The sequence below is a fragment of the Bubalus bubalis genome, chromosome 8 (genome assembly GCF_019923935.1).
Source record: "Bubalus bubalis isolate 160015118507 breed Murrah chromosome 8, NDDB_SH_1, whole genome shotgun sequence".
In the NCBI taxonomy this organism is placed as follows: Eukaryota; Metazoa; Chordata; class Mammalia; order Artiodactyla; family Bovidae; genus Bubalus; species Bubalus bubalis.
The window spans coordinates 91,436,936-91,456,398 of NC_059164.1; the positions used below are offsets into that span (position 1 = coordinate 91,436,936).

General features: G+C 44.6%; 1 protein-coding gene across 1 annotated transcript in view; it reads left to right on the top strand.

Annotated features, from left to right (window-relative positions):
• The window catches only part of SND1 (staphylococcal nuclease and tudor domain containing 1), a 421,903-nt gene that overhangs the window by 28,928 nt on the left and 373,512 nt on the right, over positions 1-19,463 (top strand). Inside the window, exons 2-8 of the mRNA XM_025292056.2 lie at positions 3,157-3,306; positions 8,908-9,028; positions 12,408-12,486; positions 15,139-15,299; positions 16,054-16,145; positions 16,787-16,945; positions 18,535-18,641. Of these exons, the coding sequence (XP_025147841.1) occupies positions 3,157-3,306; positions 8,908-9,028; positions 12,408-12,486; positions 15,139-15,299; positions 16,054-16,145; positions 16,787-16,945; positions 18,535-18,641 (869 nt within the window). The remainder of the gene's footprint in view (positions 1-3,156; positions 3,307-8,907; positions 9,029-12,407; positions 12,487-15,138; positions 15,300-16,053; positions 16,146-16,786; positions 16,946-18,534; positions 18,642-19,463) is intronic.

A 19,463-nucleotide genomic window follows, 5' to 3' on the forward strand; every position in this document is an offset into this window, starting at 1 on the left:
CATCTGTCCTTGGTAGGTTGACTTGGTGGTTGTCGCTTACATTTGTACCTTCAGTTGTATTGGGTTGGCCAAAAAGTTCATTTGGATTTTCCTGTAAGAGTTTATGGAAAAACCTGATGAACTTTTTGGCCAACCCAGTAGGTGTCACGCAGCCTATAAAGTCATCTCTCTCTAAGATTAATTCAATTGTGGACTGTTGCCTGAATGGCCTATTAGGTGCAAAAAAAGCAAGGAGGCTCTGACAGCAGTCTTCAGCATAGCTTTCAAGGTGAAAGGGGGGGAGTATACAAAGATTTTTCAAAATTCCTTCATATAAATTATTTACTAAAGCTCTTTATGGGGCTGGGATAATAGTTAGAGACCCATTGTCCCCCAAGGGTCTCGTCTACTAGATTGAGGGCGTTAGAGGCAACACCTTGCTGGTATTTAAGGGGAATAAGAGGGTACCTATCAGCCATTGTGTTCTTGAGCTTTTCAGCAGGCTTTGTCAGGCTTGAGAAATAAAGATTGTTTCTTTGCTGGGGTCAGTGCTCATTGCTCAGCCATGGCGAGCATCTAACTGGGTTTTCCAAGACGTACTAGGTCTTCTGGGAGAGCTTTATGAGTTTTCGTGAAAGCCTGACAAGAATCGAGGAATAGGCCTTTGAGACAGGAACTCTATGCTGTGTGCTCCTCAGTCCTGTTGGAGACTGTACGTGGATGATGTCAAGGCAGGTGTTCAATAGTGTGCTGTTCATCTGCCACTTGGTGAAGAATTGACTGTAAACGAGTCACTTCCAAGTTCTTTTCTTTCTTTGGCCCTTCTCATTTTAGGAACATCAGCCATCCTGTGCTGTAGTGTATCTGTTCTTTGGCTTTACTTTGTTTGAGGGCTTGTCTTTTTAAAGTGTCAGATCCCTGGGATGATGCCCAGGGCATGGGTTCTCAAGAAAGGCTGTTCGGTTGGAGGCTATAAGGTTTTGATTGCTGGTAACACTGGATCACAGAGGATAAAATGAAAAAATGACTTATAACTAGATAAGGAAGGCAGTCTTTTATTATGTGTGTGATGGTATAGCCAGGGAGGTGTAGACTACCGTGTAGACCAAGGTCTGTGTGCTTAAGTTATTGGGGATAATGAGATGTTACTTTTTTTTTTTTTTAATTAGAATGTGTGTATTTTTCTGACAGAGTTTCTGTAAGAAAGTAGGATAGATTCATACAGTGGAGTACTGTACAGCCACAGAAGTGAATAGTGTTTTGGCATGAATGGGTTTTACCAAAAAAGGGCAAAAGAAGGAAGTCAGTGATGGGTATACATTGCTGTCGGCTCAGTGTATATAGAGATTAGAAATAGGAGATGAGGAAGCACCATAGTGCATGGAAACATATACACAAAGCGTAACACTATAGAAAAGCAAGGGAGAGGTTACACGGTGGTTAGAATAGAGGTGGTGGTCAGCAAAAGGAGCTGCGAGTTAGAGGGACATGGCATCCAAGGTCCTGCCAGTGTTCTAGTTCTTCTTTTATAAATTTAGCTGCACTGGGTCCCCCTTGTAGCCAGGGGCTCTTCACTAGTTGTGGCACTCGAGCTTAGCTGCCCCACAGCATGTGGATCTCAAGTCAGAGATCGAACCCACGTTCCTGCATTGGAGGGTGGATTCTTCACCTCTGGACCACCAGGGAGTCCCCAGTGTTCTAGTTCTTAACTTGGGTGATGGTTACTTACTTGTTGTTTCTTATTCTTTAAGATGTAATGGATTGGCCAAAATGTTCATTCAGGTGTTTCCATAAAATCTTACGGAAAAACTCGAAGGAAATTTTTGGCCAACTGAATGCATATATGTTTAATGCAGCTCTTTATTTGTATTACTTGCCCACAATTTAGAGCATGAGTTAAGGTGGAGAGGCGAGGGAGACAAGTCAGCTAAGCAAATGACTATTGAAGTGGCTTCCCTTCCTATTCTTTTTTTCCTCTGAGTCAGCTTCTTTTCCAAGGACTGTTTCCTTTACAGAAAACTCTGTGGTCTAGTCTGCCATGAAGTTCTACACTGGCAGGGCTCTCCAGCCTTCTAACTATTTGTTCAGCAGCTGTTTGTTTTGAAACATGGGATTAAGCCTTTCAGCTCAAGCGAAGGCGCTGCTCAGGCCTCCCTAGTGATGAAATTGTGTAAAGAATTTGAATAGCTTGGGCGATGTTTGTCATTTATGCTGTGTGCCTTTTCTTCTCTTCTGCCACGTGAAACCATTTCTCCCTCCTCCCTGCAAATATTTGAAGTGAGCTTTAGAGCTCTTTCCATAGTTGCAAGTGGGTGGTATGCTAGACATCCTTCTTCAGAGAGAGCGAAGGAGCTATTGGGCTTGGGAGCCCCAAGGTCCTTCTTCGATTGCCCTGTTTTCATCACGGAGGTCGTGAGTTTTCTAGAGGCTCTCCTTTAGCCTAGGCTATTTTAGCCTAGACTCTGGGCGCTGTGTTTTTCTTTTAGCCTCGACTCTGAGCACTGTCTGCAGAGGAAGTACTGAGTCCTGGACTCTGGCCGCACGGTAGCCCTGGGCACCCTCGGGTCCTTCCGGCTGGTGTGAGTGGCGTGTCAAGGCTTCTTCCTTCAACATCCACTTTTCTCTGGCTTTCTTCCGTTGTTTGCTTTTCCCATTGTAGAACAGCTTGTATGGATGGAGAGATTGCTGTTGTTGCTAAGTCGCTTCAGTCGTGTCCGACTCTGTGCAACCCCATAGACGGCAGCCCATCAGGCTCCACCATCCCTGGGATTCTCCAGGCAAGAACACTGGAGTGGGTTGCCATTTCCTTCTCCGGATGGAGACATTAGCTTCTTGATAATTGAAAAGAACACAGGTGGTGGTCAGCTTGCTGGGATGAAATTACAAAGGCTCTTCTCCATGACTCACATGCCTCTTCACCCTCCAGTCTTTTCTGACTTTTCTATCATCTTGTTTAATTCTCATTTTTATTTCTGGGTCAGTCCCTTTATTATCGACCCCAAGGTTTTATGTAGGTATTTCTCTTAAAAAATTGAAAGTAATCTCGTTCATTCAGTCGTTCAATAAGTGTTTGAGTGCCGTGTACTATTGTAGATGTTGGGGATACAGTCGTGGGCCATCTCTGTTATGGCGATGTTACCTTTCAATGGCTAAATTTTTGTTTCTCCCCCGACCTAGGTGCTCTCAGGGTGCGCCATCATTGTCCGCGGGCAGCCTCGTGGGGGTCCTCCTCCCGAGAGGCAGATCAACCTCAGCAACATTCGCGCTGGAAACCTCGCCCGCAGGGCAGCTGTCGCACAACCGGATGCAAAAGACACCCCGGACGAGGTAGGTGCTTTTCCTCGTGAGCCTGTGGACCCTGGTGATAGTCTCCTCCTTGACTGCGCATTTGATGTCCTTTCTTGTATGTATATTTTGAGTATTTTTATGTCACAAGACTAGTGATAGACCCACAGTGGCATGCCTTGATTTATGCATTCACTGCCTTTAATCCCAGTAACTCCTTTCTCTTTTCCTCATATACTTTCCCGTAAGTTTAGAGCCTTTCCAGGTTTATTAGCCTTTTTAGGTTTACCGTCTTTCTCTTTGAACAGGTTAGAATATTTCCTAGATAGTCTCAGCTGTTTGAGGTTGGTATTGGTTATGGCCGAGCCCCTCATTTATGTTTAAATCCTTCACCTTCAAAATTCAGAGGGGTGCACAACAAAAAATAGAGTTCATCTCCCCGGACACTACAGGTGTTACTATAGTCTTGAGTCTCCAGAGACATTTATCATCCATATAAGCAGACGTTTAATGAAAAACATGTAGTTTTTTCATCTGTAATAAAAAGCATTTTGTTGGACTTAAGAAGATGATGAAACAGTATTCAGGAAATAGAGAAAAATCATCCCCAATTCTCTCATCAGCAATTAGATTCTTAATAGACAAAGATCAGTTATTTTCCATTGGTCTTTTCTCAGTAAGCACAGGTATTGGGAATAACCGTACTGTATCCGTCGGTTGTTCAGTGAGGATTAACCAAGATGGTGGAGAATGCTTTGCACGCGCCTATGAGCTACTTAACAGATGTTAGCTGTCGTCATCTGTGTGTGCTCAGTCACTCAGTCGTGTCTGACTCTGCGACCCTATGGACCGTATCCCACCAGGCTCCTTTGTCCATGGGATCTCCTAGACAATAATACTGGAGGGAGTTGCCATTTCCTCCTCCAAGGGATCCTCCTGATCCAGGGATCGAACCTGGGCCTCCTGCATTGCAGGCAGATTCTTTACGGCTGAGCCACTGGGGAGGTATGTGGCCATCACTCGTGCTGTTTAATTTCTGCAACTACACACACTTCTCATACGGTTAGCCCAAGTACTGAAGAGTCAGTCTCTTTCAGCACTTTTCAGATTTTGGCTGCTAAGTGCTTTTCTTGACCAATGTTTTGAATAGTTCTTTCCTTTCAGTTTTGTGTTGTGTAACAGCTTGCCTGCTTTGCACAGAAGAGTGTTGGCTAAAGCCAATCAAGCTTATTTCCCCAGAAGGAAGAAGCAGGGTCACCTCTAGGAAAGAAGGGTTGGGTTTTCATTTCCTGTTGCGTGGGTGAGGATCGAAGCCAGTTGGAGCTGGTTCTAAAATGTCTTAGCTGTAGCCTGTGCAACGGTACAATAAAATCTTACCAGGACTATCCCAGCTGAAAGAACACCATGCAGTCTGACCCCCACTCTCGTTAGTTCCTTATATTTCTGTGGCCGAGTTAATGGGTTCTTGTCTCTTCCACAGCAACTCAGTTTCTCCTAGCAACTCTTCAGAGGTCCCTGTGACATGAAGTGTTAGAAACCTGCAAAGTTCACCCTTTGTCAGCCACAGCCACTATTTCTCTGTCTAATAGTCTGGTCACTCCCTGCCTTGCTGTGATGTGGTTTCCCCCTACCATGCCCTTGAAGTTTCTCAGGCTCAAGTAAGGAGTGATGCCAACTAGTAACCCAGTTCTGAAAACACCCCCAGCTTTTATCGAGGACTAGAGATTCTGCCTTCTTAAAAATTTCTCTTCTCCATACTTGAAGCTTCATCATCATTGTTCTTTGTTCAACTCTGAACATGTACTTGGAATATTGAGAGAACAGTCTGTCTGCCTTCATTTTCCTGTCCTCTAATCCTTCCACTGATACTCTCAGATCTTTTTGAAACATAATTTCATTTTTTCCCTGACTCCATGTTACTCCCAGGTATTTCAGCGATTCCTCATCCCTGCTTGGACAGATGTAAATGCCTCAGCCTGGGATACAATCCCTTCTGTAATTTGGCTTCTAGTCTTCTCTCACTGAACCCACTCTGGTATGCGAAGTCCCAACCCCGAGGAAGTATTTGGGTCTCCTAACAGGCCACCCAAGTCCTGCCGGCTCATGGCGTGGCTCAGGCTACCCGCTCCATCGGCAGCTCTCTCTGTCTTGTGCCCTGGTGATCACCTATCATCTGCTCAGATCTAGCTCCCTGAGAAGTCCCTCCTCCCGTCTCCTTTCAATATCCCCTTTTGGTGCTGTCATCCTGCTCAGTGCTCCTGTGTCTCTTTACTAGATTGTCAGCTCCTCAAGGGGAGGGACCTTCTCTCATATCAGTGTTTTTCTGCCTAGTCAGTGCCTGGCATGAAGCAGGTATCCAGTGAGGAAGCATTTCAGTGGATAACAAGGAGAAAGACCCCAAGCACCTCCTTTTGAGGATCGGTAGATTGTGGAACGTGGCAAGGCTTTCTCTCGGGCTTTCCATTGTTTTGGAGCAGGTCTAGTTTTTTTTCGCATTCAGAGTCAAGAACGTTTTTGCCCATTTGCTTCCCTTTGTGTCACTGTCCCAAAAATTGTACCCTTGATTATTCTCTGCCTTCTTTCATGTCTGCTTTCAAAGAAACTTAGCCCTCTCCTGAGCTCTGTGGCAATGAAAGCAGCCCTGCTATGCGTCCCCAGCCACCACTGCCAGCTCCAGGCTAATCCCTGGCGTTGCCTGGCTACTCTAGGCAGCCTGGACACTGCATTTACAGCCACTGTGGGAATTATATATTTATTTCCCACAGATTTATTGTGCTCTCATTATGTGTGAAGCTGTACTTTGGTTTCATGCGAAGTACAGAAATGAATGTCACAGTCGTTGTGCGTTCAGTGGAGCCTTTGAAAGTTGGGACGGTGAGGTGGCTGGGCCAGAGAGGGATTAATTATATACACAGGTGGTACTGGGAGATGATGGACTAGCTAGCTTTGAGGTCTTATGTTGTTGTGGGATTTAATGTTGTTTCAGTAGTTTAGGAGTCTACCTGGTGCAAAGAAAAAATGGGAATTAAAATTCCATTCATCACAGTAGACACCAGAACGTTGTGTGGGTCTAGGAGAGCAAACTGCTAGATCACCTGCTATTGGGCATTCTGAAGGGAAGAGGCAGTTTTGAGAATCAGCCACTTAACAGCCATTGCTTTGTAGATGGAGCTCTGGGACATCACTTGACTAGATCACAGTGGTTCTTCTTATGGGGCCATTGTGGACCGTGTGGATGAACGTGTGCATGCTCAGTCCTGTCCAACTCTTTGTGACCCCATGGACTGTAGCCTGCTAGGCTCCTCTGTCCATGGGATTCTCCAGGCAGGAATACTGGAGTGGATTGCTGTTTCCTACTCCAGGGGAATCTTCCTGAGTCAGGGATTGAACCTGCGTCTCCTGCACTGGCAGGCAGATTCTTTACCACTGAGCCACCTGGGAAGTGGTGGATGAATGCTTTGAGTCCGCTTCCCTATATGTAGGGTGGTTCTGGGAGGCAGTGTTGCGATAGCCTTCTCCATGGGGTAGCCTTCTGCTGACTGTCCTCTCTGTGGACAGGACTGTCTCCTGGAGTGCTCTGTTGCATTGGGAGCAATGATGTGGTCAGTTGCTTCCCTGAATATCCCAATTGCCTCCCTTCCTGGCCTGTTCCTTGCCCAGTTATTGAATTTGCCCAACCCTGAATGGAATACAACTTGCAAAGGCTGGAAGATTAAAGAAGCTAGATCATTTTCCTTCCAGGATAAGTTATATGTCCTTCTCAGGACCTCTGGTGTGGCTTTCTCTTACTGCCCAGTGACTGACCAGCTGTGAAACAAGTCCTGAGAGAAGGGTGCTCCTTCTGCAAGCCTTAAAAGCTTTTAGTAATCCTGCCTACTTGGTAGGAATTGGAAGTTCCCCCATAGGGGTTAGCTATTTCTTTGTGAACTAACCCTTGATAAATGAATTTTTACCGAAGTCTTGGCTTCCTTTGGGGCACTTTGTTTTGTCAGAGCTCTTCATTTGGGGAAGCAGTGTATTACTGAACTTTGGGTATTAGTGTAGTACTCAAAACTGAAGCCTAAAAAACACAAAAACTGAAGCCTAGACATTCAATCTATGGCCGAGGATGTTTTTAGAGTAAGTGACTAAGGTGATAAAAATGTGCAAGGCTCTGTTAATTGGTTTAGTATTTGTGTCTGTGATGTGGCTGGTATTTGGGCTCATTATCAGTCATGAGACTCTCTTTGGTTACAGGTATCTACTTCCATTATTGTGGTATGGGACAAAGGGTGGAAACAGGAGATAAAAATATGGTGAGCTCCGTATTGCCTTTGAGTGGTTGGCTCTTTTGCTTATTGGTGCTTTGAGAAGAGTGCGTTAAATGAGTGAGCAGGCTTGTTTTTGTGTCTTTAAGAGCACTTACTCAGGATTAGTTCTTCCCAGAACTGTCCACAGTTGGTGTTGGCTGACAGTACTGGTTTTGTGAACATGGGCCCAGCAGGTTGGTGGACTGCCACCTTTAAATTGGATTCTGGTTTCTGGGAAGTCATGGATGTTTTTCTTCTAGAAAAGCTTCTTGGCTCACCCCGTGGAATAATCTTCATGGACTGAAAAGGTAGGCAGATGCTTCCTTTTCCGGTCAGTGATGGACTGTTTTGCCTTTACTATGCAGAGCCCATGTTTTGAGGCTCCAGGAGGTAGTAGCATGTGCATATTGTATACCACCCTGCCCTTTTGTATGTTAATTGTTTCTGCCCGTGAACTTCTGCAGATCATGTCCTCCTTGAACTCTTACCCTCTCCTTCCTCATTTCTGTTCTAAGGGAACTTAGGGCAGCGAGCTAGGTCCAGACTGTAAATTCAAGTGCTAGTGACCCCTGACTGCAACAGGGCTTCTTCAGAAGAGACATTTCCCTTTGTCTGTACCATCCCCAAGGTGATGAGGCAAAACCATCCTTTTGCACAGCATCTTCAAATCACATGGGGGCTCTGTTTGTACCCACTGTGGATGTGTGGCTCAGCCCTGTGTCAGGGTCTTTAACAGGTGAGAGCAAAGAATCACCGTTGTCAAGCTGATCCCTTACTGGGACCTGTTACTAAGTAAGAAGTAAACTGTAGTTTGGAAGACAGTTTTGGAGGTGAGGAAAGTCCAAGTGCTGGTGCCTGGAAACCGTGGTGCCTGTTTTTTGGGCTGGTGCAAGTTACAGCAACAATTAGACCTTCATTTTTTAGGAGCCCCTAAGTGTGTGAGCCCCCACTCCAGTGCTCTTGCCTGGAAAATCCCATGGGCAGAGGAGCCTGGTAGGCTGCAGTCCATGGGGTCACTAGAGTCGGACACGACTGAGCGACTTCCCTTTCACTTTTCACTTTCATGCATTGGAGAAGGAAATGGCAACCCACTCCAGTGTTCTTGCCTGGAGAATCCCAGGGACCGGGGAGCCTGATGGGCTGCTGTCTACGGGGTCGCACAGAGTCGGACACGACTGAAGCAGCTTAGCAGCAGCAGCAGCAGCAAGTGAGCCGGGCTGTGTGTGTTTCATTTTTTCCTTCTCCTCAGGGACTAGTGTGTTTGCTGGGTTGTTGAAGGAGTGAAGTTGCTTGGGTGTTGATTGTGTAGTGTGAAACCGGCCTGGCTCCTGAACATGGTGGTTCTGTCTTTCAGCCCTGGGCATTTCCTGCTCGAGAGTTCCTTCGGAAGAAGCTGATTGGGAAAGAAGTATGCTTCACGATAGAAAACAAGACTCCACAGGGGCGAGAGTATGGCATGATCTACCTTGGAAAAGGTGAGTAGCAAGGGCAAAAGGGCTCGTTTTTCTCCTAGTCTAAAGTTTCTCCCAAGATCAGTTTTCACCTGGTGGAGGTGGCTCTGGATGGTCGGCTGTGGGTCTCACTGGGAGGGTGCAGAACTCGGGGTACGTAGGTGCAGAGGAACGGCCCTGATCCGCCTGCTCCTTGTTCATCCTGTGCCCGCTTTCCTGCCTTGGTTTAGATGTGTGTGGACAGTGTAGTATTCGTTTTCTCCGTATGCAGGCCATCAGCCCGTCGAACTCATTGGCTCTGTGCTTCTAGGTCAGGGTGCTAATTGAATTCCTATAGATTTCCTATTGCATCTTCTGTTTCCTTTATCTGTCTTGTGGCTCTTCTTCTCCTTTCTTTTCTCTTTAAGAAAGCATGATTTGTTTAAGGCTCGTGGTTTTCTGCAGGCCACACGATTTATAATGGAGTGGAAAGAACGCAGGCTCCGGAGTGGTATGATGTAGGTTCCTGGCTCTTCTACTGTGTACTCTTACTTGTTTTTAGTCTCTGAGTCGTGTCTGACTGTTTGTGACGCCATGGACTATAGCCCGCCAGGGTCCTCTGTCCATGGGACTCTCCTGGCAGGAGTACTGGAGTGGGTTGCTGTTTCCTTCTCCAAGGACAGACTGTGCACTCAGTAAATATATTTGTGTGTGCACACACATAGGCCTGTGGTTTAGCTGTTTAACTGTAGCTGCCATTTGAAATTTAATTTTATTTATTTATTTAATATTTTCGGATGTGCAGGGTCTTTGTTGTTGTTGCATGGGCTTTCTCTAGCTGTGATGAGCAGGGTCTACTCTTCGTTGTGGTACACAAACTTCTCACTGAGGTAGCTTCTTTTGTTGTGGAGCGCAGGCTCTAGAGTGAGAGCTCAGTAGTTGCGGCACATGGGCTTCGTTGCTAAGGGGCACTGCCATGTAAAATTTAAAGTTGTATTTAGAAATTGGCTTTTTAAACTGATCTACGTGACGGAATGGATATAATTTAGCATGTTAATAATGCACTGCTTGATTTGATAAAACCTGGCACATAGGAGATGATTGATAAGTATTTACTAAGAGTGATTTTGAAATTATCTGCATCTTTCAGTTTCAGTGGCTTAATGGCTTAAAGTTTAATATTTTCACTCAGTTATTTTAACTAACTCTCAGTGCCAACTGCAATGAAACAGTGCTTCAGCTAATTAATTAGCATTCATACATTTATCCTGTTTTGTGGCTACTCTTTTTTTTTTTTTTGCTATATGTAGATGGATTGAAATAGTCATTTAACTGTAGTTGACTTACAGTATTATGCTTCAGGTATGTAGCTTCTGATTCTTTTCCATTATAGATTATGACAGGATATTGAATATAATTCCGTGTGCTGTACAGTAAATTCTGGTTTATGTGGTGGCTACTAGGTTTTTGTTTGTTTGTTTTTGGCTGTGCTGTGCAGCTTGTGGGATCTTAGTTCTCTAACCAGAGACTGAACTTGGGACCCTGGCAGTGAGAGTATGGGGGCCTAACTACTGGACCTCCAGGGAATTCTCCTGTGAATACTCGGAGGAGAATAAAAGAATATGAGAATTTGTGATTAACCTAGAAATTTTTTTTTTTTAAGGCAAAGATAATTGATTAATCTTCAAATTGTGGGGAAAATATAGTCACCCACCTATTCCGAATACCAGCCCCAATTGTGACTTGATCAGATTTGTACTTTGATTAGTAATAAGTGAGCATTGTATCTTTGTCCTACAGATTCCCCGTTTTCAGTACTGTATCCATCACATTTTGTTGCCTTCTTTGGGAGTTTGGCCCAGAGAATTGTGTTTTTCTCCCTTTTGAAGGAGCAATAAACTCATTTAGAAATGAGCCAGCCAAAGCCCTTTCAGAGTGCTCTGTGCCAAGGAGCTGTCTGAGAGCTACCGGGGTTGCTGTTGACCGGCTGGTTTTAGGGCCATTCACCTTCTTTGTACCTTGCCTTCGTTCTTTCTACGCACTGACCTATTGATACCTTACTGCTCAACTTTTCCCATAATTGTGGAGTTCTTCCTTTTGACTTCCCACTCTGTGGGATTATTCCTGTTGTTCTGAAAGAATCAGTGTAATATTTATTGATGGCAGATAGATGTGTGCATCTGTGTCTGGCCTCAGCAGTAACTCCAGTGCAAAGGTTCTTGTGATTCACATTCAGCTTCAGAACCTGAACTTTCTTTGTATGCACAGCATTCATCTCAACCTTTTGTGTGTGTGCTAGAAAAGGGGGCTTATGATTTGCCTCAGAAATTTGGACAGGGCTAATGGCAGGGCATTTAGGTTGGGTTTGGGCCTAGTATATAGACTTCTCGTTGCTTGCAGAATTCAGTGAATGCATGGCATACTGAATATAAATCTTACAGAATTTAATTCTATGCTGATGTTACCTATCAGCTAGACTGCTGTGTTTCAGTTTATCGAGGAGCTTGTTCTCTGCTATATTAAAGATTTTTATGTGGTGATTCCCTCATAGATGTCTTCTTTTATCGTTTTGGCTGACAAGCAGAGATTTAAGAGAATACACCAAGCCTAAAAGCTTTTTCAGTAGCATGGAAATGCAGTTAATGGTCCTAGTGCCCAGGTGGAACCTAATCGGGTTGTGTTTTTTGTTTCACTTCATTTTTCATGCCTGCTCTAAAGGCTGCTGTGTGAGATTGGAAGTCTGGACTCTCTCCCTTGCATCTCTTAAGAACACGAGAGTGTGTTTATCAAATGATGTAGCTTGTCTTGGTGGCCTCCTGGAGAATGGGACATCCTGAGAGGGACTGGACTCTGGTGTAAAACATAAATGGGCCACCCTAAGTGTGTCTGCCGTCTGATTGTGCAGGTGTGGGGGCTACCTTTGGATTCTGTTTTCATTCCTGCTGTGTGCTTGGCACTGCACATGGCGATTTACACACATTGAATTCCCGTAAGAACCCATCTAGACAGGCATTCTTCCATTTTATGGATGAGTATGTGACTGAGGTGCAGAGAGAGCTATGAAGTGGCAGCGTTTGTATTGGGCACCAGCCTCTCCTCCTTAGGTCAGTGTTATTTATCCTCTCCCTGGCTGCTACTTGTGCCTTGCTTTCCCGTCAGTCTCCTGGAGTTCCTGAGATTGCCTTTAGCTTGGGAGATACACTAAAAAATAAGCCCAGAGAAGATGTATCTCTGGGTCCTAGAGATGAGACATTTTGAGGGAGAAGAGGTTTTCTGAAAAACCCAACCCCAGCCTGCTGCCTTGTCCAGTTAGTGGGTAACACTAACTTGAAGAGCTGAGGGTGAAAATGGTCCCAGTAGAGCCCTTTTGCTATTGGAGATGGATTTAGACCCAAGATTCATGTCTCTTTTTTTTCCTTGTCAGATACCAATGGGGAAAACATTGCAGAATCACTGGTTGCAGAGGGCTTGGCCACCCGGAGAGAAGGCATGAGAGCTAACAAGTAAGTCTCCGCTGCTCTTCTGACTCTCAGAGTTCTTCCCTCTCCACCGTGAGAGCTGGGGGAGTGGACTCCACACTCGCTTTGATGCGTTTTCATTCCTGCCCCCTGACATAAAATGGGTAATATCAGGTGTTCTCCTGTCTTCTAAAAGAACATCCCTGCCCAGGTGTAGGTGTGTATTGTTCTGAGTGAGGAGGTTTCTCTGCATTCGTGAATGGCATTTGGTTTGTGTAATCAAAAACTTCTTGGCTTAGCGACAAAGAAGTGCTATGCTTCATATCATAAGAGTCAGTAGGCTTGTTTCTTATACCATTGATATACGGTTCCAGAGTATTTATCTATCCATTCCCCAGTATTTACTGAGCATGTATGTCAGGCTATGTTCTAGGCACTGTGAATATAGCAGAGAACAAAGACACTTAGCTTCTGCTAACGATTTAACCAGGAGACAAACAACAAACCAGTCAACAAATAGATGTACAATATTATATCAGGTATACAAGGAATAAGTAAATGCAGGATAAAGCAGAGTGAATAAATAAAATTCAAAGCAACACCTGCTGCTTGGAATATAGGAAAACTGACAGGGGCTGAGTGGTTCTGTTTTCAGGGAAAATTTCTGTCTCTCCCAAGCCTTTTATGTCCGTTTTAGCTTATGGATCTATAGATACTTAAGTAATAAGGTGCATGTATTTGTTGTTAATAGCAGTGTGAATTCGTTAGAAATGAGTGTTAGGTTAACGGACTTCCAGGTGACTCAGGTGGTAAAGAATCTGCCTGCATTGCGGGAGACCCTGGTTCGATCCTTGCATTGGAAAGATCCCCTGGAGAAGGAAATGGTGGCCCACTCCGATATTCTTGCCTGGGAAATTCCATGGACAGAGGAGCCTGGTGGGCTACAGGTTGTGGGGTCACAGAGTCAGACACGAGTGACTAAACAACAACAATGTCAGGTTTATAGTTGATATATCAGGTTCAAGTTCATCAGTGTTGGCACTTCAGAGGGATGGGGGTTGGAGTGGCTTTAACTAGCACATTCGTCTCTGAAAAGTGATAAGCTGCATCAATAATTTGGATGCTGTAGATGCTGTTTGGCTATTATGTTTTTGGCCAGATGGCTTATGGGATCTTAGTTCCCTGACCAAGGATTGAACCTGGGCCACAGCAGTGAAAGTGCCGAGTCCTAACCACTGGAAGGTCAGGGAATTCCTGCTGTTTAAATCATTAAGTCCATGTTATATTATGACTGTAACTGTAGAAGAAGCTTTAGATAAATATTTGCATGAACTGTGCCAATAATAGGGATGAGCAAAGACCAAAATGTACAATTTGCATCCTTCTTTGTGATCAAGTCATTCATCCTAGAGTTCTCTGATCCTTTCCAACTCAGAAGAGTCATTGGCTAGAGCTCCTGATTGGAGTGTGAGTGAGCATGTGGGAATTTGTTGAATTCTGACGCTTGTCTTAGGTGCTGTGTATGAAAGCATGCTGAAGCTGTATTTTAAGGACAGTTGCTGGCATTTTTACTGTTGCAGTGTTTTTTGGAATCCAGTTTGCAGCCAGAATGAAGAATTATAAAAAAGCCTACAGCAGTATTGTACCACCTCAGCAAAGAAATCCCTCCAGGAGTCCCAGTCTTTTTTTACTCCAAAGTTGTCTTGACTTCTTTTCTCAGTTTCAGTGTTTTTGCTTCTATCTCAAGCTACATTCCCCCCCACCCTGCCACCACCCCCGTCAAATTCTGACAGAAAATTTGGATCTCTGAAGATGATAATTGTCTTTTTTTTCCCTTCTTTTTTTAATGGGGAGGAGGGAAAGAGCCATACTGAAGACTTCTGGTTTGAGAAATTGTAGGTCATGCTCCCTGTTGAAAATCCCTACTGATCAAGGTTGGAGGGTCAGTTTCTCCAGATGCCTGTTGATGGAACGAGGTGTTGACATTGTGGAAAGGCTTTCCAGTGTTCACTTCAGCTCAAATACAGATGAGAGAGTGAAGAGTAGAGCCATTTCTGGGTTTGGTTGTTTTTGATGGCTTTATTTTTTTTTGGAGAGGGAGGGGGTCTATCTACTGGGTTTCTGCTCTTGTGCATAGTTTGGTTTCTTGTCTGATGAAAGAGTCGTCCATCTTCAAACTGCTTTTGCTTAGCTGGCCTTATGGCATGTGTAAGTAGTGTTGGGGTGACACTGTCTGTATAAATGATCCTCGTTCTATATTCCCCAGTCCCGTTCTGCAGATGACAGGGAGTGAGGGTGATTCTTAGTCACTTGCACTGCACTGTATCCAGCTGAGGTCTGCCTGGATTCTAGTTCTGAATCTGGGATGGTTAAATGAAACTCTCCCACCTGGAGTGGCTCCCTTGTAAGCCACCAGCTTGTTCTCTTGTAATCACTCATAGTGGCAGTACTGAGAAGGGTGGTCTTCAGATATTCTCATTAAATGCTGTTACAATTGAGTCTTTTGTTGGAGGGAATAAATCTGGAATCTGGAAGTTACATTCCTGGTAGGTTTCTGGTTACAGGCCTGGGTCTGAAACAATTGCTTTGTTTTTTCCAAGCAGAGAAGATGCTGTAGAAACCCAGAATCAAAGATGACCCTGATATTTCTCTCGTGAACTCATTAACCACACCTGTTTCTTCTTTTTCACGTCCCAGTCCTGAGCAGAACCGGCTTGCGGAATGTGAGGAGCAAGCGAAAGCAGCTAAGAAAGGGATGTGGAGTGAGGGGAACGGTTCACATACTATCCGGGACCTCAAGTATACCATTGAGAACCCAAGGCACTTCGTGGACTCTCACCACCAGAAGCCTGTCAATGGTGAGGCTGTCGGGGAAAGACAGATATGACTCAGGGTGATTTCTCTCTATTTGCTGTCGAGCTCCTTGAGGTTAATAAAACTGATTCTACTTAAGTACCCATGGAGAATTGTTAAGGGTAAAACAACACCATAGTATTTTGGAAGGGAGCTTTCCATCCAGTTCATATATGCATCAAATGTATTTTGCAGAGATTAGTCCTTTGCTGCTACAGAGTAGTAAATTGCTGGTAATTTTGCACACGGGGGATCTTCCTGTTTTCTCTAAAAAATGGCTATCTCTAAATACCACCTCTAAAACTTCAAGGTAGAAATATGTATTCTTTATATAGCTAAACATTTATGCATGCACACACGCCCCCCCCACACACTATATAGTTCTCAGTTCTACTTTGAGACCTTATTAACTTGCAGACTCAGTAAAATAAAATGATTACCAATCCTGAATTATTGTTAGTTTTTGCCAGGCACTCAGTATACAGGTGAGCAACCTGGCTTACAGATAACAGAGCTTAGGTATGGGCCAAGAGGTCCCAGAAGGTTCAAAAGATGTAGCAGTTGGTTTGAACCAAATCCTCCTGGAGTAGTTTGGGCAGAAGTCTGTGTGAATACTTGTGATCTGCCAGTGCTTCGTCACCTCCCAGAGTGGGGCTTTCTCCAGATTTGGAAAGAGAAACTGCGCTCCAGGCAGCTTAGGGGGCGTTGTTTCTCCTTGGCACGACCTGTGTCACTCAAGCCATTTGTTCTGTCCTGCAGCTATCATCGAGCACGTGCGGGACGGCAGTGTGGTCAGGGCCCTGCTCCTGCCAGATTACTACCTGGTCACGGTCATGCTATCAGGGATCAAGGTCAGCTCATGCGCTGGGCTACGGGCTGGTTCATGGAAGTGTTCAGTGATGGGGGGGACTTCGTCCATACCATTTCTTTCTAGTATGGGCTGTTAACATTGACTGGAGTACTTTAAACTTGGCAGTGGTGCAGTTCTAATTAGATCAAATAAGACTGTTTTAAGTACTCAGAGTCTGTTTGGAGGGGGCTGTGCAGAGATGGTTGAAACCTAAAGAGGAGGGGAAGGGAAGCCAGTCCATGAGATCACAAAGAGTTGGACACAACTGAGCAAATAAGCACGCACTTATTAAACTAAAGTTTGCTGACTGTGTTCTCTTAATGTAAAATAGCCATTTTGATTAAAGAAAAAAATCAGGGATTTAAAGTGAGGCCCTGGTGAATCTCTTCTTGGAAAGGGGTCATTTTCAAGTGTAATTAATGATGTTCTCCATGTTGTCATGAGTTTTATTTTATTTTATTTACCAAGAAGGCTGAGAGGATGATATTTCCAGTTGCTTTTTATCAGTATGCTTTTAGAAGGGTTGGAAGACCTCATTGGACACCTTTCCCAGCCCAGCTTTGTGGGGTTTGTGCTGTTTGAATCGTACCCTGTGGGCTGAGCATGCCCAGCACCCATGCCCCCACCTTACTTGTGCTTTAGTGCCCAACTTTTCGACGGGAAGCGGATGGAAGTGAAACACCAGAGCCTTTTGCTGCAGAAGCCAAATTTTTTACTGAGTCTCGACTGCTTCAGAGAGATGTCCAGATCATCCTGGAGAGCTGCCACAACCAGAACATTCTGGGTACAATTCTGCACCCGGTGAGTGAGCCTGGCAGACTGGCCCACGCAGGGCGGGGGTCCACTTGGGGTTTGAAGAGCTGCATTTGGCTTCTGTTCTTCCTCTCTGTGTTTAGGAGCCATTGAAGTATCTTGGTAAGGTTATAATCTACTGACTTTGAGACCTTTTTAGGGAGTTATCCGTTCTCTGATAGAATTGGACAGATTTGCAACTTTGTACTTTTAGAAAACTAATCTCAGTTGTGGTTGGGCTTATAAGGGGAGGAAGGACGCTTGCACCTATTTTCCCAGATGCTAGTCCTAAAGATTGCCAGTAAGAAAGGTGGGAGGCTGCCACATCAGTTAAGAAGTGGCAGTGGAACTTGTAGAATGGGATTGGTGAGGTTTGCAAGTAGGTTAGCTATTTGGAGTACAGTAAGTCCCTACAGAGGAAGGAGTTCAGTTCTGAGAGTGTATTTGTTAAGTCTAATTTGTTTGTAAGTACAACAAAGTTAGCCTTGGTACCCAAGTAACACAATTGGCTATATGCTGCTAGCTTTTACGCCTCTTTCCAGATATCCTGGGCTTGAAATGAAGATACTGTATTCCTGTACTCTATACAGTACTGTACAATAAAGTACAAAAAGCACAACCCCTTGTAGGGATGCACGCATGTGATGGTGTACACCAAACCTGTGAACTAACTTTCATGGCTGGACATGCAAACGCACGTTCACATCATTGAAAGTTTGAAACATGAAGGTTCACAGGTAGGGGTCTTACTGTATGGGTAGAACTGTCATGAGGAACTCCTCCTTTGGAAAAACTGTGTCCCAAGCCTTATTCAGTTGCTGCCTAATGTTGCTCTTGAGTAGGAAGTAGGTTAAGATCTTATACTTCTGACTACTGGGAGTTTTACCCTAGTGTATACTTTGGTAGGTGGGATATTTTTGGATGGGAAATTGCTTCTTAACACCCCAGTTTAAATAAATTGTCATTATTGTAACCCATATCCACTACCAGAATAAACTACTGTTCTTCTTTGGCTAGAGAATTCTTCCATGATGGCAGTTGTGGAAGGCTGGGAGGCTTGGTTTGGAATGTGCCAAGGTCATGTCTGTTTCTTCTGAAGTGCTCGCTGTCTGCCAGAGCCCTGCCAGATGGCTCTGTGTCACTGTAGAATGTGAATTGTAATTCACCGGGCAAAATATAACTGTAGTTATTCCCTTACTCAGCCTGTTCTTTGGCTCTCCCCTTATGAAAAGGGGAGTAAATGCTGATCTCAGGGAAGGAAATAATAAGGTATAATCTCCACTGAAGATTAACATCCTCTGTCCACAAGAAGAGCTATTGAAATGCCAATTCCATTCAATGCCACTAACATTTATCCTACCCCTGTTAAGTGCGAGTTACTGTGCTGGGTGCTGTGGGGATATGAAGCCAGGGCCGTTGAAGGGAGTCACAGAACAGCATCTCCCCTCATAGAGCTGGTTTCTTCATGAGAGAAATGACTCTACTTCTTTTTTTTTTTTAACTATAAAATAGATTGTGGCTATGTTAATCACGTCAGAAGTCAAGAGAAATGGATTCCCTTGCAACCGAATCTAATCTGTGCCTGCCTTATTTTTCAGAACGGCAACATCACAGAGCTGCTCCTGAAGGAAGGTTTTGCCCGCTGTGTGGATTGGTCGATTGCAGTCTACACACGGGGCGCAGAAAAGCTGAGGGCAGCTGAGAGGTAAGGCCTGTCGGGGAAGCCTTCTAGCCAAGGATCTAGGTGTAGGGGACTCCAGGGGAAGGGACCTCGGGGTCTTCTCTCACCCAACCATGTCAATGTAAAGGATTGGGGAAATTCCAGAAGAAGCTGGGATCTCGTAGAGGAATGACTGGCTTACAGTCTCCGGGTTCAGTGTAATTCAGGGCTGTCTACTGATTTTTCACTCAAACATTATTGGTCACCTGATTTGCTTTATTAATGTTTTCAGTTCACTTTTTTTCCCCAAGCCTCTCACTTAGATTTCAGGTTTTAGGCATTTGAAATGAAATAAACTTGAGGCTCCTTTGAGGACAATGAAATAACTTATTGGCTCCTTCCTGACGTGCAGGCTGGAGCCAAGTGTATGATGGAAAGACAGAGCCTGTGGGTCCCTAAATAAGACTATCAATGTTGCTGCAGAGCCTGATGCCCTAATTTATCGAACTGTATGCTGTAGTTATAAATGTTAATACAACTGTAAGGTGTCATGTTTTTGGCTAGGTGCCCCATAGTTAAAGCAGATGGAGCAATAACTGATTCCTAGAAAAATGATAATGGATATGCCAAAGATGGGTGGCCATTTCAGGTGTTTCCAGGTATAGGTGAACTTGAGTCTCCAGGTGGAAAAAAATGAAGCAGATAGATGAATAGAGATGATGTTCATAAAGTCCCACCCACTACCTCCCAGGATACGTTTAGGTAGAAGGCCAGGACCACTGGTGACATTCCACTCAAGCCTGTGTGGTTTATTTCAGAGTCATAGAGTTTACAGTTTTTTGCCTTTGAGGTACATGACGAAGAGGT